This window comes from Pagrus major, chromosome 2 (genome assembly GCF_040436345.1).
Source record: "Pagrus major chromosome 2, Pma_NU_1.0".
Classification (NCBI taxonomy): Eukaryota; Metazoa; Chordata; class Actinopteri; order Spariformes; family Sparidae; genus Pagrus; species Pagrus major.
The window spans coordinates 312,501-340,280 of record NC_133216.1 but is presented as its reverse complement, the minus strand read 5'-3'; the positions used below and the strand labels follow the sequence as shown (position 1 = coordinate 340,280).

The window sequence follows — 27,780 nt, the reverse complement described above, 5'->3', positions numbered from 1 at the left end:
ATCGGTTGATATCTGTGAGCTGCAGAGTCTGACGTCCTCGATCTCTCCCGCAGAACACCAACGGGCCCCCGGACCTGATGTTGGACCCCCGGACGGTGTGCGTCTGTATGGACGAGGTGGTCAACAAGCGGCCGGCGGGCAGCCAGCAGACGCCGCTGCTGCAGGGACACCTGAAGAAGGTGGAGAACAACCTGACGGAGGCCCAGAGGTTCTCCTCGCTACCACGGAGACCAGCCGTCAACATCGAGTTCAGGGACGTGTCGTACTCTGTGAGAGAGGGACCGTGGTGGAGGAAGAAAGGTATCAGCACACCTGACACACCTGACACACACCTGAAACACACCTGACACACCTGACACACACCTGACACACACCTGACACACCTGACATACACCTGACACACACCTGACACACCTGACACACACCTGAAACACACCTGACACACACCTGAAACACACCTGAAACACACCTGACACACCTGACACACACCTGACACACACCTGACACACCTGACATACACCTGACACACACCTGACACACCTGACACACACCTGAAACACACCTGACACACACCTGAAACACACCTGAAACACACCTGACACACCTGACACACACCTGACACACACCTGACACACCTGACATACACCTGACACACACCTGACACACCTGAAACACACCTGACACACACCTGACACACACCTGAAACACACCTGACACACACCTGAAACACACCTGACACACCTGACACACACCTGACACACACCTGAAACACACCTGAAACACACCTGACACACACCTGAAACACACCTGACACACACCCGACACACCCGACACACCTGACACACCTGAAACACACCTGACACACACCTGACACACCTGAAACACACCTGACACACACCTGACACACCTGAAACACACCTGACACACCTGACACACCTGACACACACCTGACACACACCTGAAACACACCTGAAACACACCTGAAACACACCTGACACACACCTGAAACACACCTGACACACACCCGACACACCTGACACACCTGACACACCTGAAACACACCTGACACACACCTGACACACCTGAAACACACCTGACACACACCTGACACACCTGACACACACCTGACACACACCTGAAACACACCTGACACACACCTGAAACACACCTGAAACACACCTGACACACACCTGACACACACGACACACAACTGAAACACACCTGAAACACACCTGACACACACCTGACACACACCTGACACACACCTGAAACACACCTGAAACACACCTGACACACACCTGACACACACCTGACACACCTGACACACAACTGAAACACACCTGACACACAACTGAAACACACCTGACACACACCTGACACACAACTGAAACACACCTGACACACACCTGACACACACCTGAAACACACCTGACCACACCTGACACACAACTGAAACACACCTGACACACACCTGACACACAACTGAAACACACCTGAAACACACCTGACACACACCTGACACACCTGACACACAACTGACACACACCTGACACACCTGACACACACCTGACACACACCTGACACACAACTGAAACACACCTGACACACCTGACACACACCTGACACACAACTGAAACACACCTGAAACACACCTGACACACACCTGACACACCTGACACACACCTGACACACACCTGACACACCTGAAACACACCTGACACACCTGACACACACCTGACACACACCTGACACACCTGAAACACACCTGACACACACCTGACACACAACTGAAACACACCTGACACACACCTGACACACCTGACACACACCTGACACACCTGACACACACCTGAAACACTCCTGACACACTCCTGACACACACCTGAAACACTCCTGACACACACCTGACACACTCCTGACACACACCTGAAACACTCCTGAAACACACCTGACACACGCCTGACACATCTGACACACACCTGACACACACCTGAAACACACCTGACACACACCTGACACACACCTGAAACACACCTGACACACACCTGACACACACCTGAAACACACCTGACACACGCCTGACACACCTGACACACACCTGACACACACCTGACACACACCTGACACACACCTGACACACCTGCTTTATACTGCATGAGGCTCACAGTACTGGGTGGGTGGATGATGCAGCTGTGTTCATGTTTGTGATGTTTGAAGTTATTGATGAGGCAGATTCTGATCATTTTACTTGTAATAGAGTATTTTTACTTTGTTTCACTGTCAGAGCCGGATGACAGGGACAGATGTCAGTGGGCAGGTCGTGTTTTCGGGCCCCTCGACACACTTGTGTCTTTAAACTAACAGTTTTATTTCAGCTGCAGTTCAAAACTACGCCCCAAAAAATAAACACAGAACAAATCAGAAGAAAATAATAATCATCTTCTGACAGGAGGACTCATCTCTTTATATCAAACAATCTTTGATTTGATCCATTTCAAATTGTCCGGTCGTTTTATATCAATGATTGTTACACAAACAAAATGACTCAACTGTCATGTGATTATTATTGTGATGCTCATTCATTATGTTTATAAATAGTTTTACACAATATTTTAACTTTAATACTTCTTCAGATTTAGATTTTAAATGAAACCCAGAGGTCAGAAGTAACAAAGTACAAATACTTCATTACTGTCCTTCAGTCCATGTTTCAGGTATCTGTACTGTACTTCAGTCCATGTTTCAGGTATCTGTCCTGTACCTGAGTATCTCTGAGACTTTCCCTCTCTACATCTGAACACAAACATCTGAACTTTCTCCTCCTCACAGCTTCAAAACAGCCTCGTTACTTTAGTTTGATGCATTTGAGGTGAATTATGGATTATTGTTATTTCCCAACATCACCAGACTGATGTCGACCTATCAGAGCACATCACGCACGGCAGACGCAGCGAGACGAAACAAAGACGTAAGAAGACGTGAACAGACAGAGAGGGAGGCTGAATGGGGAGAAAAGGCGTGTTAGTGTCTCGTATCTGCAGAGAGTTTCTTATTTTCTCTCTTTGTTGCTGCTCGGGACGCTTTACCAACCCAACATGTGGCTGTTTGACGTCCTGGGAATGAGACTCAACAACCAACTATCTTTGTGGTGCGTTCAGGAACAGCTGGGACAAATCCTACTGACTCTACCTTTAACTTTAATAGTCTTTGAATTATATTAATATGACGTGAGCTTCAGTTAGCTTTGACCACAAATGTCCTTCAGAGGGAGACTTTCTACTCTGAGTACATGTCAGAGCCTGTACTCGATTACTTTTACTGGAGTAAAGAAGCTGAATCAGTACTTCTACTTTTACCAGAGTCTGCTTTCACACAAGTACCTGAACGTCTCCTGGAGGACAGAATGAGGACTGATGAGTCCTCTGGTGAAACCTGTGAAACACATTAACACCAACGTTTAGAGAAAACATGAACGAATGAAGAAATATAAAAACATTGGCGATCAGTTTTAGATCAGAGATTTTATTAGATTTTCATATTTTTGATCGAGATGATGATCGAGCTGCCTGAACGTCACTTCAGTCTGTAACAACACATCAGATGTTTTAGACCAATCAGACGGCTGATTCCTGCATTCAAAACGTTCAAAAGTAACATGTTGTATAAAGTACTCAACAGTCATACTCGAGTAAAAGTAAAGATAAAGTGTTGAAATATTACTTACTATAATATTACTTACTAATGTAGTTAAGTATCAAAGTATCAGTAAAGTAACCGATCCATATATTACATGTATGCATAAACTGTATACTGTGAGTCAGCTGATCATCACAATCACTGTTTTTATCTAATGAGAAAATACCAGGGATGTCCCGATCAGGTTTTTTTTACCCCGATCCCGATCCGAGTCATTTAATATTTGGTATCTGCCGATACCGAGTCCCGATCCGATACTGAGCCCTAACTAATATTTTCCTAGATAAAACAGCTGCATTAAGGAAAAAATCACCTGCATCCAAGCTGTTCCTTAATAGGTTATTTTATTTTGTTTAAACAAAGTGAGTACTTTCATATGGCTCTCTCTTACTCTGCATATCCTATTGGTTTATTTGTTTTTGTGTTTTTTTTTACCAAAAACAACCAAGTGAACAAAGTCAGTAACTAAAAAATGTCTCTTATCATCAACTTAGTGCAGCTTTGTAGTAAAACTCTCATCTGTTAAATCACCTCGTAGGTGGTCACAAACTTTGCTGTACATCTCCGGTAAGGCGGTATCTGAAATGTAGTGCCGAGATGGGAGGACATACCGAGGATTCAAAAACTGAAGAGAGAGAGAGAGAGAGGACTTGATTGGCAGGTTATATAGGGAGGAGGAGCCCTGATGTGGATCAGGTGCAGGTGAGGCACCTCCTCCTGACATGCCTCCTCAATCACCTGCACAGAAATGGGTCAAGACACAAACTGGACAGGGTCATCACGGTGCCGTATCAAATGTGTAGTATTAAATGCAGCTCTCTTGTTGCCCCCTCGCGAAACGGTCGTATTGCAGATGTTACATGTTGCTGTTGGACTGCTTTCGCTTTCTAATTTAAAATATTCCCGATCAGTGAAACAATGCCCATCTTCAGCTCATCTTCAGCCCATCTTCAGCTCATCTTCATCTTATCTTCAGCCCATCTTCAGCTTATCTTCAGCTCATCTTCAGCCCATCTTCAGCTCATCTTCAGCCCATCTTCAGCTTATCTTCAGCTCATCTTCAGCCCATCTTCAGCTCATCTTCAGCTTATCTTCAGCCCATCTTCAGCCCATCTTCAGCTTATCTTCAGCTCATCTTCAGCTTATCTTCAGCTCATCTTCAGCCCATCTTCAGCTCATCTTCAGCCCATCTTCAGCTTATCTTCAGCTCATCTTCAGCCCATCTTCAGCTCATCTTCAGCTTATCTTCAGCCCATCTTCAGCCCATCTTCAGCCCATCTTCAGCTCATCTTCAGCTTATCTTCAGCTCATCTTCAGCCCATCTTCAGCTTATCTTCAGCCCATCTTCAGCTCATCTTCAGCTTATCTTCAGCTCATCTTCAGCCCATCTTCAGCTCATCTTCAGCCCATCTTCAGCTCATCTTCAGCTTATCTTCAGCCCATCTTCAGCTCATCTTCAGCTTATCTTCAGCCAATCTTCAGCTCATCTTCAGCTTATCTTCAGCTTATCTTCAGCTCATCTTCAGCCCATCTTCAGCTCATCTTCAGCTTATCTTCAGCTCATCTTCAGCTTATCTTCAGCTCATCTTCAGCCCATCTTCAGCTCATCTTCAGCCCATCTTCAGCTTATCTTCAGCCCATCTTCAGCCAGGTTGATAAAACTGAAGCGTTTCAGGTTAGATTCTTAACTTCAGGCGGATTAATGACTGATGATGTCATCACGTTAAAGGTTGTCATGGGGACAGATTCATCATCATCACAGTGTTGAAAAAGTCGATCACAGAACATCTAAAGTGATTCAGAGGAGCAGGACTTCAGAAGTTTAGTGAAACGACAGCAGTTGAGTAAATGTACTCAGTTACTCTCCAACAAACAGTGTGTGAGTCTGTGTGTGAGTCTGTGTGTGAGTGAGTCTGTGTGTGTGAGTGAGTGTGTGTGTGAGTCTGTGTGTGTGTGTGTGAGTCTGTGTGTGAGTGTGTGTGTGTGTGTCTGTGTGTGTGTGTGAGTCTGTGTGTGTGTGAGTCTGTGTGTGTGTGTGTGTGAGTCTGTGTGTGTGTGTGTGAGTGTGTGTGTGTGTGTCTGTGTGTGTGTGTGAGTCTGTGTGTGTGTGAGTCTGTGTGTGAGTGTGTGTGTGTGTTGCGGGGGATTACCCAGCTGTAATCTGTTAATCCCAGTCAGGGTCTCCTGCTGTAAATAGCTGCAGGTCAGATTAGAAGCAGCTCTGTCACAGGAAACCACCTGATGATATTTGTGGGTCGGGTCAGGACCGAGGCTGCTCCTCTGTAAACAACACTATGATAAAGTATCATTGTAATCTATTACTCATGTTACTCCTCAACAAACACACAGAGAGCAGATGTGAGCAAGTCAAACTTTACTTCAGCTGTTCTCTGAACACGAGTCAACACCAGTGATCCAGATTAAAACCGTCAGTCACGTGACAGAGATCCACTCACAGACGAGCGTCTCACTCCAACATCACAGTCTGGTTCATGTTCATGTATATAAATTATAAATATCATCAGTTTCTCACCACATTCTTTCTCGTTCTTTACATACCAAATATATTTATGGACACTTCAGAGATGCAGGTGTTGAAGTCGTAGATCTTCTTGTTTATATTAATTACATATTAAACATATTAAACATATTTCCTCAGTCTGACACACTTTCACGTCAGACTGTTGATCCACCATCATGATGACGCTGCTGAGACTCATGGGAGCTGAAATCCAAAATGTTTCTCGCATCTTCAAGTGTTTATATTATTAATTTATGTGCAAATGTTTAAAAGCTTCACTCACTTCAGGAAGTAAAGTACTATAATGAGTTTTTTGAGGTCATAAAATGACTTTTTATCAGCCGTCTGAATATTTCCTGATGAAATCATGTTAAGAGTTAATTTTCAGTGACACTGTTATTATATTTTAAACGAGGACCGTGTCAGACTACATGATGTGGACCCGGTGGAGCAGGTCCAGTGTGTTCAGACGACAGAAGAACTAACAGAGCTTCAGGACATGTAATTAAAACTGATTTGTCTCGTGTGACGATGAAGCTTCATGCAGTGAACGTGGAGAGAAAAGCTCGTATCGTGTTTCAGCTTTTCAGGAAAAAAGAAAGAAAGAAAAGCGTGAAGAGGACAAAGAGTTCAGTCTGCTCACAGAAACCTGCAGCACAGGACACACATCAGTCTCACTGTCGTCCGACACGTCAACACAACTTTATCCTCAGTCTGGTTCAACTCGCTGCTCGATCCACGAGTCACTGCTGACCTCCGTCATGATTAATAAAAGGGTCAGCAGTTATTATTTCATCTACAGCAACTCATCGACTCATCTTCATCTAATGATCAGCTGGCAGAAGATCCCAGAGGAGACAGTCAGAGGACAGACAGTCAGAGAGACACCCAGAGGACAGACAGTCAGAGGACAGACAGTCAGAGGACAGACAGGTAGAGGACAGACAGTCAGAGAGACAGTCAGAGGACAGACAGGTAGAGGACAGACAGTCAGAGAGACACCCAGAGGACAGACAGTCAGAGGACAGACAGTCAGAGGACAGACAGTCAGAGGACAGGCAGGTAGAGAGACACTTCAGAATTATTATGACTGATAACTGAGATTAAATAATAATCTACTCGTCTCATCTTTATGTATCATATTGTAAAGTGTTCTCACGCGACTTTAAAGTACAGCAGGTGTCAATACTGTACACACTGTACTACCACAGTACAGTGTGTATTACTACAGTAATACACACTACTACCACAGTACAGTGTGTATTACTGCAGTAGAGGTTACTGTCGGTCAGGGAGATTAAATCAGATTCGATCAGATTAAATCTGATAATCTCATTAACCAGCGTTCAGCCTCCATCAGCAGAGAAACACTGCAGCTGTTACAGCAGGTCTTCATCTTCATCATCACTACCGCATCATCACCATCATCATCATCATCATCATCATCACCATCATCATCTTCATCATCATTATCATCTTCATCATCATCACCATCATCATCATCATCACCATCATCTTCATCATCATCATCATCATCTTCATCATCATCATCATCATCATCATCACCATCATCTTCATCATCATCTTCACCATCATCATTATCATCTTCATCATCATCACCATCATCATCATCACCATCATCTTCATCATCACTACCGCCATCATCACCATCATCTTCATCATCATCATCATCATCTTCATCGTCTTCATCACCACCATCATCTTCATCATCATCATCACCATCATCTTCATCATCATCATCACCATCATCACCATCACCATCATCACCATCATCATCACCATCACCATCATCACCATCATCATCATCATCATCTTCATCATCATCATCTTCATCATCACCATCATCATCATCATCACCATCATCATCATCACCATCATCATCATCATCATCATCATCATCATCACCATCACTATCCTCTTTGGTTTCCATGGTAACCAGTCATCAGCTGGTCACTGAGCTCCTGCTCTTCATCAGACGGAGCAGCTGTGTTGTTGTTTACTTTGTTTACTTTGATTTAATAAATTCATGTTTAGCTGTGAACAGACTGACGAACATTAGACCTGACGGAGCTTCGTCCGTCAGGTCTAATGAGAGACAAGACAGAAGCTTCTTCTGTCTTGTCTCTCACTTGGTTTTGACGTTGAACAGGACTTCACTGCAGGTGCAGCTGTCTGAGGTCAGCTGGGTTCAGTTTGTGGGTGTTTCACTGAGAGTTCGTGTGAATCGAAGCAGATTGATGTGAAAAACCTCCAAACTGCTGTGAAACCCGAGGCGGAGGACCGGAGGACAAAGAGCGTCTCTGAGAGCGGCTGGGAACCTGAACACTGATTGTTTCTGTCCCGTCTCAGGTTACAAGACTCTGCTCAGAGGGATCTCTGGGAAATTCACCAGCGGAGACCTGGTGGCCATCATGGGGCCCTCAGGGGCCGGGAAATCCACCCTCATGAATATCTTGGCCGGGTACAGGTGGGTACGGGTCAGCTGAGGACACACGACAGTGTTAATGTGGTGATTATAAACAGGAAGTGACACGATGACATCATTAAGAAACAATCACAGCAGCTTCAGGTCGTGTTTGATTTATGATATTTAATGAATCCACTGTTTATCAGATTAATGTGTGTGTGTGCGTGTGTGTGTGTGTGTGCGTGTGTGTGTGTGTGTGTGTGTGTGCATGTGCGTGTGTGTGTGTGTGTGTGCAGGGAGACGGGGATGAAGGGGGAGATCCTGATCAACAGTCAGCCCAGAGACCTGCGCTCCTTCAGGAAGGTTTCCTGTTACATCATGCAGGACGACATGCTGCTGCCGCACCTCACCGTGCACGAGGCCATGATGGTACTCACTCTGCTCAGTAACCGAGTACTTTTACTCAAGTACTGCACCCAAGTACAATTTGGGTTTTTGATTTCATGTCACTTGTTGTTCCACCACATTTATATCTGCAGATAAAATACAACAAGTTAACAACAGTAAATTAAAATACATAACTATCAAATACCCTCACAAACTGTTTTTATTATTTACTACAGTTTATGAAGTATTTTGCAGTACTTTAAGTCTTGTCTCTGCAGGTTTCAGCCAACCTGAAGCTTCAGGAGAAGGTGGAGGCTCGCAGAGAGATGGTGAGTCCGACCCCGACTACTTCCTGCTCATGTACTGACGTCAGAGTCGGACCCCGACTACTTCCTGCTCATGTAGTGATGTCAGAGGTGACAGTCTGCTTCCTGTTCAGGTGCGGGAGATCCTGATGGCGCTTGGTTTGCTGGATTGTGCGAAGACCAGGACGTCTCACCTGTCGGGGGGTCAGAGGAAGAGACTGGCCATCGCTCTGGAGCTCGTCAATAATCCACCAGTCATGTTCTTTGATGAACCCACCAGGTCACACACACACACACACACACACACACACACACACACACACACACACACACACACACACAAACACAGTTCAGAGTCTGTCTGTGATGCTTTAGGCTCATTATTACTTATGTTTATGTAAACCATGTAGAAACCTCTTTGTCTTTACTCTGCGATGTGTTGTGCGAGAATGACCAGGGAAACGGGCTGGAGGGTTCTGACACTTTTCTCACTTTACTCGGTCTGTCACAAAATAAACAAACAGGAGAGACTTGAGCGGTGTACATGAGGAGGTTGTCGACACTGCAGACATGTTTCAGTCAGACTCTCATTCACATAAAATAATAATGTTCTTTCTCAAAACAACAGAAAATAATATGTAAAAATGAAAAATATAATCTCCAGAATATTATAAATTAACTTAAATAAAAATAAATAAATTAACTGAAATAACTTCGGTTATTCTCACAAAACCCTCATTCATTCACATATAAATAGCATCCCCACTTATTAACCAGTGGACCTCTAATAAACATAATTAACCATCTCCATACCTGTCACAAAATAAACAAACAGGAGAGACTTGAGCGGTGTACATGAGGAGGTTGTCGACACTGCCGAGGAGAAATGAAAAGAGTCACACACACAGAACAAAAACACCGTGAATCGGCTCTCGGCTAATGAAGCGTGTAATGTAAACATTAGCACAAGCTAACAATAGCTAGCGATAGCTAGCGATATTCACAGACTGCTTCGGAGTCACTTTTAACATACACACAATGCGGTTAACGGCTGAAATCATTACCCACAACATCCCGACATGAACCGCACCGGACTTGTTAAGCAACAGTCTCATAAAACAACACTTTTTGTACTTTTAGTGGGAGAGAAGCTTCCACACATCCTACCTGCAGACATGTTTCAGTCAGACTCTGACCAGAACGCGCAGGCGCAGAACCTCATAACCCCCCGTCATAGCCCCTCCCCTACATACACACACAGAGCTCCCCAAAACAGACAGGCAGAAGAGAAAAACCTTAACTGTGTGAAAAATAAAATAATAACTGAATATTTTGGTGAAATTATATCAAAGTAAATATCCAACTGTTACATTCTCCCCTTCCGAATTTCACCAAAATCACAAAGGGCTACAAAGGCGCTTTAAATTGAAGGAAGTACAAGAACACTAAAGCATTTTCCTCGCTCTCTGGACCAGTAAACCAAAAGATGACATCTCTCAGGTCAGTTAAAAAACTATCCGTATCACAGATCAAAAGCAGTTAGAAGGTTGATCAGGCCTCCAACTCCTTCAGGAATTTAAAGGTGCAGTCTACACCTCTTTACACATGGTCCCTTAACGCACTTTTATATTACAGTGTCTTACTCAAATTATACATCCAATTTACAAGGTCAAGCACCCTTTAACTCTTATTCATGCTATAGACAATGCCTTCTGTGGCGATAACCTACGCCATGTTATAGGTCTCTGGACCATGTTCTCAATGAGTCTATTAACTGACCTCACTACCCTCCCAGCTCTAGTAACCACCCTACCCGGAACTGTAACTTGGTCAGTGGTGTATCTGGTCAGGTCAGGCTGTGTATCAATGTGTCGACGGTCATGACTCAGAGACTGATGTATGTCAGGGTCAGCAGTCAGTGCAGTTAGAGCCTCGTCAGCAGGGGAAACCGCTGGGGTCGGGGCTGTGCTGATCTGTGGATCAGGCGAGTCTGAGGCTGTGCTGGCCTGTGGATCAGGTGAGTCTGAGGCTGTGCTGACCCGTGGGTCGGGTAGGTCCGCCTCATCAACACCATCCCATGGAACATCAGCGCCGTCCGAACCTAGTGACGCGAGCTCATCTGCCACAGAATCACCATCATCCCCTTGATCCAAGTCAGACTGAACCCACAAGGACGTTCGAGCTTCAGAAGACTCTCTCTCCAAACTGTTGAGCTCATCTGCCTCACCATCGCTACTGAAGCCATCAGCACCAGAGGTGTCCAGAGACTGACTCTCCAGTGTATCCTGAACAGGGAGAAAAGTCACATCCAACAGTAGATTTCTGTGCACAACCTTGCAGCGGCCTGAAACATCACTGATCTTGTATATGTGGGTCTTGGGATTCGTCCCAACCACTGTGTACACGACAGGTTCCCATTTATCTGCAAGCTTTTTCTTGCCACGCTCTCCCTTATTAGCGAGCAGCACACGATCTCCAATGTGGAGAGAAACTCCTTTCACTTTCCTGTTATACTGATGAGCTTGATGTTCTTGCTCTTTGGTTGCGTGCTGCTGAGCAATTGTGGCAGCCTCAGCGAGATATGACAAAAGAGTCTTGGAGTAGCTGCTGAAATCTGTCACCAAGGGATCGTGTAGCACAGATCTGAACACAATGTCAACTGGGAGCCTCGGGACACGTCCAAACATTAGGTGGAAAGGTGCATAACCAGTAGTCTCGTGCACCGTTGCATTGTAGGCAAAGGTTAACGTGTGGATCTGCTGTGGCCAGTTGTTCTTGGCACCAAGAGGGAGAGCTCGCAACATGTTGCCGAGGGTTCTGTTAAACCGCTCCGTGCCACCATTGCCCATCGGGTGATAAGCAGTGGTATGTGACTTGGCAACACCCGACAACTGCAGCAGCTCAGACACCAGTTCACTCTCAAAGCTGGGGCCCTGGTCCGAGTGAATACGTTCAGGGAACCCATAGACACAGAAAACCCGGTCCCACAGCTGTTTAGCAATCTGCTTGGCAGTCTGGTTACGGCAGGGAAAAGCGTGGGCCATCTTTGTGAAGTGATCAGTCACCACTAACACGTCCACAGAGTTTTTGTTCTTGTCCTCAGCCGTCCAAAAGTCGATGCAGACAAGCTCCATGGGGCTGGTGGTTTTTATACTCTCCAATGGGGCTCTGGCTGAGGGCTCAGGAGTCTTGGCAAGCACACACCTCTCGCAACACCGCACATAATTCTTCACATCCCTCTCCATAGTCGGCCAGAAGAACCGTTGCCTCGCTAAGTGAAGAGTTCTGGCTTGCCCCTGGTGACCCGCCAGGTCATGAACTCCCTCCAATGCTCTCTTCCACAAGCCTGCTGGCAACACCAACTGAAGCCTCCTCATTTTGCTCACAGGGTCCCTCGTCTCCCTATACAAAATGCCACCTTGAACCTTGAGCTTGTCCCAATGTTTAAGCAGAGCCAGTGATTTTGCTCCCATATCATGCCTCTCTCGTCGGGACGGGCGTCGTTTTCGTACTACAAAGGGCAGAACACTGGAGATGGTCAGATCTTGAAGCTGATGGTCCTCGAGCTCTTGTAAAGTAAGTGAAGGCAAGGTGTCCTGACCAGCAGGTTGCAGCTGTTGGACATGATGGACGAGACGTGAGGCTCTTGTCTCTACGTGGCTCTCCCAATCATGATGACACAGTAAAGCAGCCCTGATTTCAGATGAGCTGCAGGAACCCGGCGTTACTAAGGTAGGTTCACGTTGCTGGATTACTTGAAGGTGCTGGATGCCAGCTCTGAAAACATCTTGCACCTTGTCAGCCTCTGCACCATCTGCTTCATGCACCAAGCTGTCATAAGGCTCTTGGATGAGACGTCCACTAATGGAGGAGGTGAAGGGGTCACGACTGAGAGCATCAGCTACAATATTTCTGGGACCAGGGATGTACTTCAAATCAAAGTTGTAAGACGATAACTTGGCCACCCACCTCTGTTCATAAGCATCGAGCTTGGGCTTGGTCAAGATGTGGGTGAGCGGGTTGTTATCTGTCCACACTGTGAAGTCATGTCCTTTCAACCAATGACTGAATTTCTCTGTGATGCTCCACTTCATAGCCATGAACTCGAGGCGATGGGCAGGATATCTCTGTTGTGATTTGCTAAGGGTCTTGCTAGCAAAAGCTATGGGGCGTGCTTTTTTTTCTCCTGCAGGCACCTGAGACAAAACAGCGCCCAGTCCATCTAGAGACGCATCCACAGACAGAATGAAAGGTCTTGAAAAATCAGGGTGAGCCAACACTGCACAGTTGACGAGTTCCTCTTTGAGCTTATAAAAAGCCTCCTCACAAGCAGGGCTCCAATCGTCAGCTGTCAGCTTCCTGAACAGGCCAGCACCCCCACCAACCTTGCCAGACCGCCCTCTCCTCTTCTGGCCCGCAGTCAGAGCGAATAGGGGTTTAGCAATGGCTGAGCACCTTGGAATGAAACTTTGATAGAATAAGACCATGCCAAGAAAGGATTTAACCCTCCTCACTGAGGGAGTGCACCCATCCTCTTCCATCAAAGCCTCCTTTGTCATGTCCGAAATCACGCTCACTTTTGCAGGGTCCACAGCCACACCATTCTGGTCAATAACATGTCCAAGAAACTTGACTGTCCCCTGCATCAGATGACACTTCTTTGGACTCAGTTTGAGATTGTTGTCCCTCAACTTTTGAAAGACGACCTGGAGCCTGTTAAGAGCAACTTCTTCAGTGGGAGCAAACACGAGAAGGTCGTCTAGGTAGCAAAGCAGACTTGTGAAGTTAAGCTCACCAAAGATGTTCAACATCATTCTCATAAACGAAGCTGGACTGTTGCAGAGTCCTTGGGGCATTCTGTTGTATTCGTACAAGCCAACAGGTGTCGTAAAGGCTGTGTACTTCCTGTCCTCTTCGCACATGGGGATGTTGTAAAACCCGGAGGTTAGGTCCATGGTGCTAAAGAAGGCATTGCCTCCAAGGGCCGCCAGGCAGTCTGCTTGGTGAGGAAGGGGGTGAGCGTCCTTCAGTGTTCGTGCATTAAGCCACCTGAAATCCGTGCAGATCCGTAACCCTCCATCCTTCTTCCAGACCATGACAAGAGGAGACGCATATTCACTGATGGATTTACGGATGATGCCCTTCTCCTCCATGTCTGTCAGTACCTGCCGCAACTGTTGATAATGGGCCGGGGGCACTCTCCTATATGGCATGCGAAATGGCCGGTCATCAGTCAGATGAATTCGGTGAATGAACCCCTTAGCCTCACCACAGTCAAGCGAATGCCTGGAGAAGATGTCTTCGTACTGCTCCACGAGCTCGACAAGCTTTGCTTTTGTCTGGATGCTTGTATGACAAGATTCAATGTCGAGGTCGTTCAGCCCCAGCTCCAAGAGTCTGGCCTTGAGGTCGGCTGTAGTGGGAGTGGACTTGGTGACCTGCTCTTTTTTTTCCGTCTCCATCTTGCAGGAGCCCTGCTGTAAGTTGAAATCCTCCACTGCAATACACGGTGACACTTCTGCAACCAGGGAGTTACGCTTCAGGAGGGCTGGCCTTGAAGACAGGTTAGTAATTTTTAGCGGTACCCACCGATCTCCCCACATCGGTGTGATAACCCGCCCGACCAGAACATCTCTCGGCCTGGACTTGGAAGTGCAAGGCTCCACAATGATTGTGCTGCCAGGGGACACGGGGACCTTGCTGGAGAGTTTGCCCCACACCAGATGTTCTTGCTGGGGGAGTAATGTGACAGCGCGGGGCAATTTCACAGAGCCGATCTTGTCTGGGACCTCATTACCCCTCCATCTGGTGGTACATGACATCATATCTAAGAAGTGTTCATAATCAGTAAGCGAATGCTTGCATCCAACAGACATGAGCCTCCAGTAGTCAACATCACTTTTCAATACATGCATCAGATGTTTGAGGACATTCGAGCCAATGATGAGCTCATCTCGTTGGCCGGGCACCACCAAAACAGGCACAATGCATTTTACTCCATAAACAGTCATTGTTAAATCATACACACATTTTGGGTGGGTCTGCTTGCCTCCACAGCCAACCAACACGATTTTTTCAGCTGACTGTGGTTCTCCCACAAGAGCACCGGCTTCTCTAAGCAACCCCTCAGCAGCTTCATTCAGGGTGCACGCCATGGATCCTGAGTCAATCATGGCCTTCAATCCGACCTTGTCATTCACTCCAACCTGTGTGTAGAATAACTCACTGAAGGCTGGTACCTCTGTTGACCCCTGAACCACGACTTGGTAACCTTCAGGAACCGCCAAACATGTGTTGACATAGAGAAGCTCAAGATCTGTTTCACTTTCCTTGAGGGTTTCTTGTCCTCCTCCCACACTGCCCCTCTCCAAATGTGGGTGTTTTAGTTTCCCTGAGGCTGACTCTGGCTGGAATTATTGGGGCCCACCTGCCTCTGGTTGTGTCTGCTGCAGTCTCTCTTAAAATGGCCAGGGGAGTAGCATGAAAGGCACAGCTTATCTTTTCTGCAATGCATAAGTGTGGTGTGGCTAGTGTCCCCACAAACCCTGCAGCTCCTTCTCTGTAAAGGGCCTGGAGCAAACTGTTGTGGCGAGACTGGTGAAGCTGTTGCCACCTGCACTTCCTGACGAGCCATCATTCGATCCAGGAGACTTATCAGAGCCTGCATGCCATTCCCATCTATGGCTGTAGTGATTGGTGGGGCAGGATGGCAGTGAGTCGCTTGGGAGACTGGCGGGCATGCAGCTGACTGTGTGTACTGAGAGGCTGGCGCTGGTATTGAGCTGGCTGATGCTGCTGTCTGGGAGGCATGAGGAGTCACTGCTGTGGCTGAGGAGGGGACGAATTGGTCAGCTGTGGGTGAGAGCTGAAAGGTGGGAGCTGAAGTTGGTGTCATCAGGTAAGTGTCTGTTGGCGAGGTGAACTGTGGAGCGGAGAGCAGTGATGGTGCATGTGATACCTCAGTTCCCTGCAACATGGTGGTCTGGGCGTGGCTGACAGCATGTTTAAGCGGGGTCCGATTTCCAGCATGGGAGCGTGTCCTGAGCTCTCGTAGGAAGCTATCGATGCGTTCTTGGACTTCGCTGGTTGTCCACTCCTCGGCTGCCTTGAAGCTGAGCCTATTAAACAGGACAGGATCAGGACAATATTTAATGAACATCATAGTGACTTCTCGGCCTGGATCCTCAACACTGCGTCCCTGTCGCCGTAAGCACTCATCAGCGACGTCAATAGCATTGTTCAGCCTGATCCAATATTCCATAACCCCTTCGTGTTGCAGTGGTCTGGTGTTGTAAAAGTCAGCCATCGGCATGGAGGAGTATGTCAACTCACTATAATGCTGTTTCAGGATGTCAAATATCAGTCCTGGGGTCTGAATGTGGTCAAGTGAAAGGTTGTTGCGAAGTGTAACCCTCACTATGTCTTTAGCTTTGCCCATTAATTTAGACAATATTTCCTGTGACTGTTGCTCTGTTGGAGTGTTTCTCTTAACAAAGTACATGTTCATCAAATCTACCCACTCGCGAACAGAACATTTATCACTGCTGTCACCCCTGAAAACTGGTGGCTCTTTAACGTCAGACTGCATGACTAGTCTTACACCAGATAGGTTCAGCCCAGAATGTCCCTGCTCTGACCTAGGGCTCTCTGTTAACACAGGCTCAGTAGTATTTTTATCACCTCGCAATTGGGCAGCAATGGACTGACCAATCTGATCGGCCAGCTCTGAAATGAGAGTACTCAAATCAGCATGGGGTGTTGTCTGTGGGGACTGAAGCTCACACGGGGGGATCTGGATTGGAGTGGAGCTAATCCTAGGGGTCCCCAACCTGTCCACTCTGGGTGTCTGAACTCCCTCATTGAGAAACCACCCTCTCCCAAAACTTGTGGTAGAGGAAGTTTGCCCTATTGGAACTCCATTGTCTCTCAAATTAGTTGCTGAATGCATGTTAACAATCCCAAATAGCAGTAGAAAAAGAAAAAAAAACAGTGTAAATGACATCAAAACTACACAACAATATGAATCTCAGTTATGTTGCTATTTTACTGTTAAATGTGTCAACAACAATAAAAAAAATGTCCCACTCAAATGGAATGACCAGACTTTAAATGAAGGTGTGTATGAAGAGCTTCCCTCGGCGATCGGAATGGCATCGATGCTTGATGATCCGGGTCACGGCACCAATGTAAACCATGTAGAAACCTCTTTGTCTTTACTCTGCGATGTGTTGTGCGAGAATGACCAGGGAAACGGGCTGGAGGGTTCTGACACTTTTCTCACTTTACTCGGTCTGTCACAAAATAAACAAACAGGAGAGACTTGAGCGGTGTACATGAGGAGGTTGTCGACACTGCAGACATGTTTCAGTCAGACTCTCATTCACATAAAATAATAATGTTCTTTCTCAAAACAACAGAAAATAATATGTAAAAATGAAAAATATAATCTCCAGAATATTATAAATTAACTTAAATAAAAATAAATAAATTAACTGAAATAACTTCGGTTATTCTCACAAAACCCTCATTCATTCACATATAAATAGCATCCCCACTTATTAACCAGTGGACCTCTAATAAACATAATTAACCATCTCCATACCTGTCACAAAATAAACAAACAGGAGAGACTTGAGCGGTGTACATGAGGAGGTTGTCGACACTGCCGAGGAGAAATGAAAAGAGTCACACACACAGAACAAAAACACCGTGAATCGGCTCTCGGCTAATGAAGCGTGTAATGTAAACATTAGCACAAGCTAACAATAGCTAGCGATAGCTAGCGATATTCACAGACTGCTTCGGAGTCACTTTTAACATACACACAATGCGGTTAACGGCTGAAATCATTACCCACAACATCCCGACATGAACCGCACCGGACTTGTTAAGCAACAGTCTCATAAAACAACACTTTTTGTACTTTTAGTGGGAGAGAAGCTTCCACACATCCTACCTGCAGACATGTTTCAGTCAGACTCTGACCAGAACGCGCAGGCGCAGAACCTCATAACCCCCCGTCATAGCCCCTCCCCTACATACACACACAGAGCTCCCCAAAACAGACAGGCAGAAGAGAAAAACCTTAACTGTGTGAAAAATAAAATAATAACTGAATATTTTGGTGAAATTATATCAAAGTAAATATCCAACTGTTACATTTACCAATAATTCAATTAAAGTCTCTCTCTCTGTGTGTCTGTGTGTGTGTGTGACTGTGTGTGTTTGTGTGTGTGTGTGTGTGTGTGTGTGTGTGTGTGTTTGTGTGTGTGTGTGTGTGTGTGTGTGTGTGTTCAGTGGTCTGGACAGCTCGTCTTGTTTCCAGGTGGTCTCTCTGCTGAAGGCTCTTGCTCAGGGAGGACGGACCGTCATCTGCACCATCCACCAGCCGAGCGCCAAACTGTTCGAGCTCTTCGACAAGGTGACAGCAGGAGTTATCAATCAATCATCAATAATGTCACGAGAATCAGATCAGAGACATTTTACTGCACAACATGTACTAATACTGATAGTACTAACTCTGTGTGTGTGTGTGTGTGTGTGTGTGTCAGCTGTATGTCCTCAGTCAGGGTCAGTGTGTCTACAGAGGGAAGGTCTCCAGTCTGGTTCCGTACCTCAGAGAACTCGGACTCAGCTGCCCCACCTACCACAACCCTGCTGACTTCGGTGAGTACACACAAGTACTCACACAGAGTACTGCAGTACTGCACATGTACTGCAGTACTGCACATGTACTGCATGTAAAGGCTCACAGCAGCGACAAACAGCAGTAGTGGAGTAGAAGTTAATACTCAGGTAAAGTACAACTACCTCATAATATGTATACTCAACAGTGATGAGTACTTTACTGGAGTATTTCCATTTTCTGCTACTTTATACTATAATTTAGTTACTAGTTACTTTGCAGATTACATGTTGCATTTACTTTTACTTGCACTTAAGTACACTTCATGTTGGATACTTTACTTGAGTTTGACTGTTTATCACAAACGGTTTTCACTGGACAGGAAGGTAATCTGTTAAGTAACTAGTAACTTAAGCTGTCAGACAAATGTAGTCGAGTAAAAAGAACAATATTTGCCTCTGAGATGTAGTGGTGTAGAAGTATAAAGTAGCAGAAAATGGAAATACTCAAGTAAAGTACCTCAAATCTGTGCTGGTAGAGTACTTGAGTAAATGTATTTAGTTACTTTCCAGGTTACAAACTGATGAATGATGATAATGTAATCGAATACAGGTCAAGTGTTTGTAATAATCTCAGTTACACAAAGATCTTGTTTGTTGAGTTTTATGTTTCCACTGATGGAATGTAACTAAGTACTTTTACTCAAGTACAATTTTGAGGTAATTCTGCTTCTTCATACGTCCACTCCCCTACATTTATTAGATAACTTTAGTTACTAGTTACTTTACAGATGACATTTTTAAATGAATTGATTCAATCAGATAAAAACAGTGACGGTGACGATCAGCTGACTCACAGTATAGATTATATACATACATGTAATATATGGATCAGTTACTTTACTGATACTGTGATACTTAACTACATTTAATATCAGATACTTTAAGACTTTTACTCGAGTACTCTTCATGTGCGGACTTTCACTTTTACAAAGTAATATTTTAACACTTATCTTTACTTTTACTCGAGTATGACTGTTGAGTACTTTTAACATCACTAGTAACTAAAGCTGTCAGATAAATGTAGTGAGTAGAATTATAAAGACAATATGAAGTACAAATACCTCAAATGTGACTTAACCTTAACCTGTCACTGTGTGTGTGTGTGTGTGTGTGTGTGTGTGTCTGTGTGTGTGTGTGTGTGTGTGTGTGTGTGTGTGTGTGTGTCTGTGTGTGTGTGTGTGTGTGTGTGTCTGTGTGTGTGTGCGTGTGTGTCTGTGTGTGTGTGTGTGTGTCTGTGTGTGTGTCAGTGATGGAGGTGGCGTCAGGTGAGTACGGGGATCAGATGGTCCGGCTGGTGCGAGCCGTGCAGGACAGGAAGTGTGAGAAGGATTATCAGACTGAACTGAACGGAGTCGCGAACCTCCACCCGCTCCTGTGGCAGCGCACAGAGGAGGTGAAAAACAAACGCACCACACGTCACACAGCCCGGTCGTCATAGAGATAAACCAACAGGAAGTACCTGACGTGATGTTTCTTTAGTTTGACCAACATTCAGTTTAATGAGATCAAAATGTGACCGACTGTCAGACGTTACCTGTTGATGTAAACCTGCAGTTTGTGTAGAAACTGAAGAGAAAATCAGACAAAACTGAAGAAAAGCTGCAAAATAATTTCCTGTCGACTGAAATGTTCACAGTCCTCACAGTCTGTCCTCCAGGAGGCGTTCAGGTACTTGTGTAAAAGCAGACTCTGGTAAAAGTAGAAGTACTGATTCAGCTTCTTTACTCCAGTAAAAGTAATCGAGTACAGGCTCTGACATGTACTCAGAGTATCAGAGTAAAAAGTCTCCCTCTGAAGGACATTTGTGGTCAAAGCTAACTGAAGCTCACGTCAAATTAATATAATTCAAAGACTATTAAAGTTAAAGGTAGAGTCAGTAGGATTTGTCCCAGCTGCTCCTGAACGCACCACAAAGATAGTTGATAGTTGAGTCTCATTCCCAGGACGTCAAACAGCCACATGTTGGGTTGGTAAAGCGTCCCGAGCAGCAACAAAGAGAGAAAATAAGAAACTCTCTGCAGATACGAGACACTAACACGCCTTTTCTCCCCATTCAGCCTCCCTCTCTGTCTGTTCACGTCTTTTACGTCTTTGTTTCGTCTCGCTGCGTCTGCCGTGCGTGATGTGCTCTGATAGGTCGACATCAGTCTGGTGATGTTGGGAAGGCGGCGTGCGATGACACCAAATAACAATAATCCATAATTCACCTCAAATGCATCAAACTAAAGTAACGAGGCTGTTTGAAGCTGTGAGGAGGAGAAAGTTCAGGTGTTTGTGTTCAGATGTAGAGAGGGAAAGTCTCAGAGAGACTCAGGTACAGGACAGATACCTGAAACATGGACTGAAGGACAGGACAGATACCTGAAACATGGACTGAAGGACAGTAGAAGTACTTGTACTTTGTTACTTCTGACCTCTGCCTGTCAATCAACTGATAAATTGATAGAGGAGAATATGAATTAAATCATAAACCAACATAAATTCTCTGAAGTCCCTGAATCGATCACATGAACAGATGTTTTGTTTAATTAAGCGCATAAAATGAATCAAATCATATTGAAACAAAATGTTGTGTGTGTGTCTGTGTGTGTGTGTGTCTCTCTCTCTCTCTCTCTGTGTCTCTGTGTGTCTCTCTGTGTGTGTGTGTGTGTCTCTCTCTCTCTCTCTCTCTGTGTGTCTCTGTGTGTGTCTCTGTGTGTGTGTCTCTCTCTGTGTGTGTGTGTCTCTCTCTCTCTCTCTCTCTGTGTGTCTCTGTGTGTGTCTCTGTGTGTGTGTGTCTCTCTCTGTGTGTGTGTCTGTGTGTCTGTGTGTCTCTGTGTGTGTCTCTGTGTGTGTGTGTCTCTCTCTGTGTGTGTGTGTGTGTTGCAGGAGAGCTCGTCGTCTGAAGGCTGTCACAGTTTCTCAGCCAGCTGTATGACTCAGTTCTCCATCCTGTTCAGGAGGACGTTCCTCAGCATCCTCAGAGACTCGGTGAGGAAACACAGCGACACCTGCTGGACGCCTGCAGCTGCTGCAGCACACACACAGTCACACACACACACACACAGTCACACACACACACACACACACACAGTCACAGGAACACACACAGTCACAGGAACACACACACACACACACACACACAGTCACACACACACAGTCACAGGAACACACAGTCAGGAACACACACACACACACACACACACACACACACACACACACACACAGTCACAGGAACACACACACTCAGCAGAGATGTGGTTATATGTGTTATTGGAAATGTGAACACATTTCTCTAAACCGTCCGTATGTTCAACTTTAGGTTCAGTGTTCAGTTTCATGTCGTGACATCACTGTGACATCACTGTGACATCACTGGTTGGTTTAGGAAAACATGGTGTTCACCTTCAAACTTCTGCTTCTGTCTCCACAAACACAGCTGGAAAAACATCCAGTGGTTTCACTCTGACACATGTTGAGACTCAGTCACACACACAGTAACACATCCATGCTCTGATTGGTCGAGCAGGTGCTGACTCACCTGAGGATCTCCTCCCACATCGGGATCGGCGTCCTGATTGGTCTGCTGTACCTGGGCATCGGGAACGAAGCCAAGAAGGTTCTCAGTAACTCAGGGTTCCTCTTCTTCTCCATGTTGTTCCTTATGTTCGCTGCTCTGATGCCCACAGTGCTCACCTGTGAGTCACACACACACACACACACACGCACACACACACACACACACACACACACACACACACACACACACACACAGTTGTTACGAGTCATGTGAGGGTTGTACTCAAGTACTTGTACTCCATTACATGTCAGAGGTCACAAACACTGAAACTGGACATTCACAGATGAAGAATATCATCATCAACAAACAAAACAAATCAGACGTATGATTAAAACAAACTATATTATATATTATAATGTAACAATATGTTATAATGTAACAATATATTATAATGTAACAATAAGTTATAATGTAACAATATATTATAATGTAACAATATAATGTAACAATATGTTATAATGTAACAATATATTATAATGTAACAATATAATGTAACAATATATTATAATGTAACAATATAATGTAACAATATATTATAATGTAACAATATATTATAATGTAACAATATGTTATAATGTAACAATATATTATAATGTAACAATATATTATAATGTAACAATATGTTATAATGTAACAATATATTATAATGTAACAATATGTTATAATGTAACAATATATTATAATGTAACAATATAATGTAACAATATATTATAATGTAACAATATATTATAATGTAACAATATGTTATAATGTAACAATATATTATAATGTAACAATATATTATAATGTAACAATATATTATAATGTAACAATATGTCATAATGTAACAATAAGTTATAATGTAACAATATATTATAATGTAACAATATGTTATAATGTAACAATATATTATAATGTAACAATATATTATAATGTAACAATATAATGTAACAATAAGTTATAATGTAACAATATATTATAATGTAACAATATAATGTAACAATATATTATAATGTAACAATATGTTATAATGTAACAATATATTATAATGTAACAATAAGTTATAATGTAACAATATATTATAATGTAACAATATGTCATAATGTAACAATATATTATAATGTAATAATATGTTATAATGTAACAATATATTATAATGTAACAATATGTCATAATGTAACAATATATTATAATGTAACAATATAATGTAACAATAAGTTATAATGTAACAATATATTATAATGTAACAATATAATGTAACAATATATTATAATGTAACAATATATTATAATGTAACAATATGTTATAATGTAACAATATATTATAATGTAACAATATATTATAATGTAACAATAAGTTATAATGAAACAATATATTATAATGTAACAATATAATGTAACAATAAGTTATAATGTAACAATATATTATAATGTAACAATATGTTATAATGTAACAATATGTCATAATGTAATAATATGTTATAATGATTATAGTCCAATAGTTAATGAGTTGATGTATTTAGTTTCCATGTAAATATAATAACTCTATAAAAGCAGTAAAATTTAGTGTCATCACAGTAAAAATACTTTGAACACATTAATCATCATTAATAATGTAGTTAATATTATAATACTCTCAACAAGAACTTTTACTTTTGATACTTTAGTTATATTTTGCTGATGTTAAATATTTGAATTTATCAAGAAATAAAAAAACACAAATAATAAACAATAAATAATTATTGTAGTTACTTTGTGAATTCTGAGCTCTGACCGTGTGTTTGGTTTCAGTTCCTCTGGAGATGGGAGTTTTCCTGAGGGAACACCTGAACTACTGGTACAGTCTGAAGGCTTATTACCTGGCTAAAACCATGGCTGACGTCCCGTTCCAGGTGAGCTGACACACGACTCTCTGAACTGAACTGAGGGATGTTCACGACAGCTCAGACAGCTGAGCAATAACGATCTGTCCTGGCCCGTGTACAGGTGGTGTTCCCGGTGGTGTACTGCAGTATCGTGTACTGGATGACGGCTCAGCCTCCTGACGCCGGACGCTTCTTCCTCTTCCTGTCTCTGGGGGTTCTGACATCTCTGGTGGCTCAGAGTTTGGGTCTGCTGATCGGAGCCGCCTCCACCTCGCTGCAGGTCAGCCTCACTGAACTCACCTGTGTCGGCTGACGTTCAGGTGTGTCCACCTGTCGACCTCACTCAGGTGTGTTTGTTTCCTGCAGGTGGCGACGTTTGTCGGTCCGGTCACAGCGATCCCTGTTCTCTTGTTCTCGGGGTTCTTCGTCAGTTTCGACACCATCCCCTGGTACCTGCAGTGGATGTCCTACATCTCCTATGTCAGGTGGGGGCGCTGTCTGATTAAACAACTGCAGCTGTGAACAGAGAGAAGAAACAGAATCTTTACATTTCTAATAACATAATGAATTCACTCAGAGATCAGATTACAGTGACACTTCTGAGACTCTAATAGAGGAAGTTTGAATGATCAACTGCTAAAAGATAAATTGTTTATCGTTTAATGTTTTTTCGCGCAGCGGCTGAGTTTATCTTTGGTCTGAAAGAAGCAGTTTTAGCTCTTCTCTCTGTAAATTAAAGCCCACTTTCTTCTGATTGGAGAAATTTTCATAAGCCTGACGTGGCGCGAGCACCGCCACAGCTATTCTTAACTTCATAACTTTATTCTAACTACATGGCTAACTTAGCTAACTAACTAATCGTAGCGAATGTTACACTTAGCAGCATGTACTTTTAGCAACAACCAAAGATATCTCTGCATCAGGAAACTCGTAAACCTCAGAGGTTTGATCCAGATCAGAGTGCTGGAGTTGTTATTTTGGATCCTACTGCTTTTCTTGCAAGACCTGGCCTACTCCGCCTCTGATTGGTGGCTTTGTTGGTAACGTTCTCTACACCGGACTCCAGCTGTGAAGGTCTGGTTTTGTCGGTTTTCCTCGTCGTTCTGAAACGGTGCTTTATGAGCTTACTTTCTTGGTAAACACAGGGACCTCTTCGGCCTCTCTCCTGGTTTTCTGCTGCCCCTCTTGGAGTCAATCATCCTCCGGAGCCGCTCTTTGCCGTCAGAGTGTTTCTGGCCTCGTTAGGTAGAGTGGACAGGCCAGGTGTCTACAGCCAGGCAGCCCTGCCGCTGATCCACTAACGAGCCCAGAGACACTGCAGCTGGCAGCCGAAGACATTGGTGTGTTTACCAGGGAAACTACAGCTCACAATCAGCTGTATCAGCTCGACCGCTGCCTGTTTTACAACCCAACAGCTTTCTTAAACATCTCTACGCATCATGAAAGCCTCCTGTGTTGTGTTTCAGGTACGGTTTTGAGGGTGTTATCCTGTCCATCTATGGTCTGGACCGGGAGGATCTTCACTGTGATGAAGACGACACCTGTCACTTCCAGAAGTCTGAGGCCATCCTGAAGGAGCTGGACATGCTGGACGCCAAACTCTACCTGGACTTCATCGTCCTCGCCATCTTTTTCTTCTCTCTGAGGCTCATCGCTTACTTCGTCCTCCGCTACAAACTCAGTGCTGAGAGGTAGACCCGGACTAGGACCAGGACCAGGACCAGGACCAGGACCAGGACCAGGAGAAGATCTGAGCGGCAGCGTCCGCCATTTAGGACAAAACCTTTAGGCCAAAGTTAGTGTGTAGCAGTGCAGTTTGTCTACATGTGGATCTACTTTGGCTCGCTGTTTAAAAACCACAAAGAGAACAAAAGTTAAAGGTCTCTGAGTGTCACCAGAGGACGAGGTGAGGACACATCAGGTCCTGCAGGGACAGCAGCTGGTCTCCTGATTCCTGCAGGTTTAACTGTGCCACAACAAACTGTCTAACTAACTAACAAGAACTGGACAACACCTGATTTTTCAGAATAAAAGCATGTGCAGACACTCATGATTCTGGACAAACTTTGACTTAGTTCCTCTCTGAGGTGAAGACACTCTGTCCTCACAATCACTGTGTACATCAGACTGTTTATGAGACAAATTCTTTCTTGAATAAACTTTATTTACTCCCACAGTCCTGACAGATCTCTTATGTAACGGCCTACAGCCACGTCAGCAGCTCTGAGACTATGAAGAGAATCCTGTTGCATCATATTATTGTGTCCACTCCGTTTATATCTGCCAGCTGCCTGTAACATGAAACAGTTCAGATTTCATCCTCCAGTTATCATGAAGCATCACAACGAATGAGTCCTGCAGAACTGCTTCTGAAGAAATGAAGGCAAACTTTCAAATTACGATTTGACACGAAATCTAAAATGATGCAGTGCACTTCTATAAAACTATGCAGTAGTATTGAGGTACCTCAAATTATGTAATTATGTACTTATATATATATATATATATATATATATATATATATATATATATATGTACATATATATATATATGATTTTATACAGCATTGACATAAACAAGGAGGAAAAGACACGAGGAAACAAAATGTTCTGGATAAACTGATAACCAGGAGTTTCAGAAACATCTCGAGCTGAAAATCCTGGTTTAACTAAACCTGTATAAATGACTGATGAATGAATGATAATAAATGACTGAATGATGAAGAGCAGTCATACAGACAGCGTGACAATATAAACACTTATATTTATATTATAAATAAATAAGTGAGCTTTAAAATGTCTTCGGCACGAAAAACAATAAAAAATACAATCATGTTATGTGAAACAGTTTAATTAGGATCCCCGTGTGTGTGTGTGTGTGTGTCTGTGTGTGTGTGTGCGTCTGTGTGTGTGTGTGTGTGTGTCTGTGTGTCTGTGTGTGTCTGTGTGTGTGTGTATGTGTGTGTGTGTGTGTGTGTGTCTGTGTGTGTGTGTATGTGTGTGTGTGTGTGTATGTGTCTGTGTGTGTGTGTGTGTGTGTCTGTGTGTGTGTGTGTGTGTCTGTGTGTGTGTGTTACTTTATAGAGTCCTGCCTGTAAAAAAGATTTACAGTCGTGAACAGAGAGACAGCTGATGTACTGATCCAGTTGAACTGGGTCATGAGTCACATGCTGTTTGTCAGTTTGTTGTATTAAAGTCAAACCTCATGTAGTTTTGTGTCAAAGCGCTCAGTGAACTACATCGTCTCATCAGCACCAGAACCAGCACCAACATGGAGCCAACTGGGCTCAGAACAGCTCGTAAACAAGATGAACATCACAACAAATCTGCTCATATTGACAACTGCAGTTCTGGT

The 27,780-nt window shown here is 44.0% G+C and overlaps 1 protein-coding gene across 3 annotated transcripts; it reads left to right on the top strand.

Annotated features, from left to right (window-relative positions):
- The first annotated feature begins 62 nt into the window (after positions 1-62).
- Positions 63-26,121, top strand: abcg1 (ATP-binding cassette, sub-family G (WHITE), member 1). 3 transcript variants are annotated; one of them, XM_073490188.1, is made up of 14 exons: positions 63-300; positions 8,588-8,705; positions 8,942-9,074; positions 9,311-9,361; positions 9,472-9,617; positions 18,635-18,758; positions 18,889-19,003; positions 20,272-20,417; positions 21,896-21,994; positions 22,533-22,701; positions 24,353-24,453; positions 24,548-24,706; positions 24,793-24,911; positions 25,893-26,121. In XM_073490188.1, exons 1-14 carry the CDS (start codon positions 78-80, stop codon positions 26,119-26,121), a joined length of 1,932 nt encoding a protein of 643 aa, XP_073346289.1. In that variant the 5' UTR covers positions 63-77. The 3 variants fall into 3 exon arrangements, with proteins under 3 accessions (XP_073346289.1, XP_073346282.1, XP_073346273.1); XM_073490181.1 differs by having other exon boundaries at positions 21,893-21,994; XM_073490172.1 differs by having other exon boundaries at positions 20,272-20,449; positions 21,862-21,994.
- Positions 26,122-27,780: the final 1,659 nt, after the last annotated feature.

Bases quoted from the DNA above. Each gene is read 5' to 3' on its own strand.
- abcg1 (XM_073490172.1), top strand. From the start codon at position 78: ATGTTGGACCCCCGGACGGTGTGCGTCTGTATGGACGAGGTGGTCAAC. The intron at 9,362-9,471 runs GTGAGTCCGACC...CTTCCTGTTCAG, and splicing joins TGGAGGCTCGCAGAGAGATG to GTGCGGGAGATCCTGATGGC. The intron at 24,912-25,892 runs GTGGGGGCGCTG...GTTGTGTTTCAG, and splicing joins TCCTACATCTCCTATGTCAG to GTACGGTTTTGAGGGTGTTA.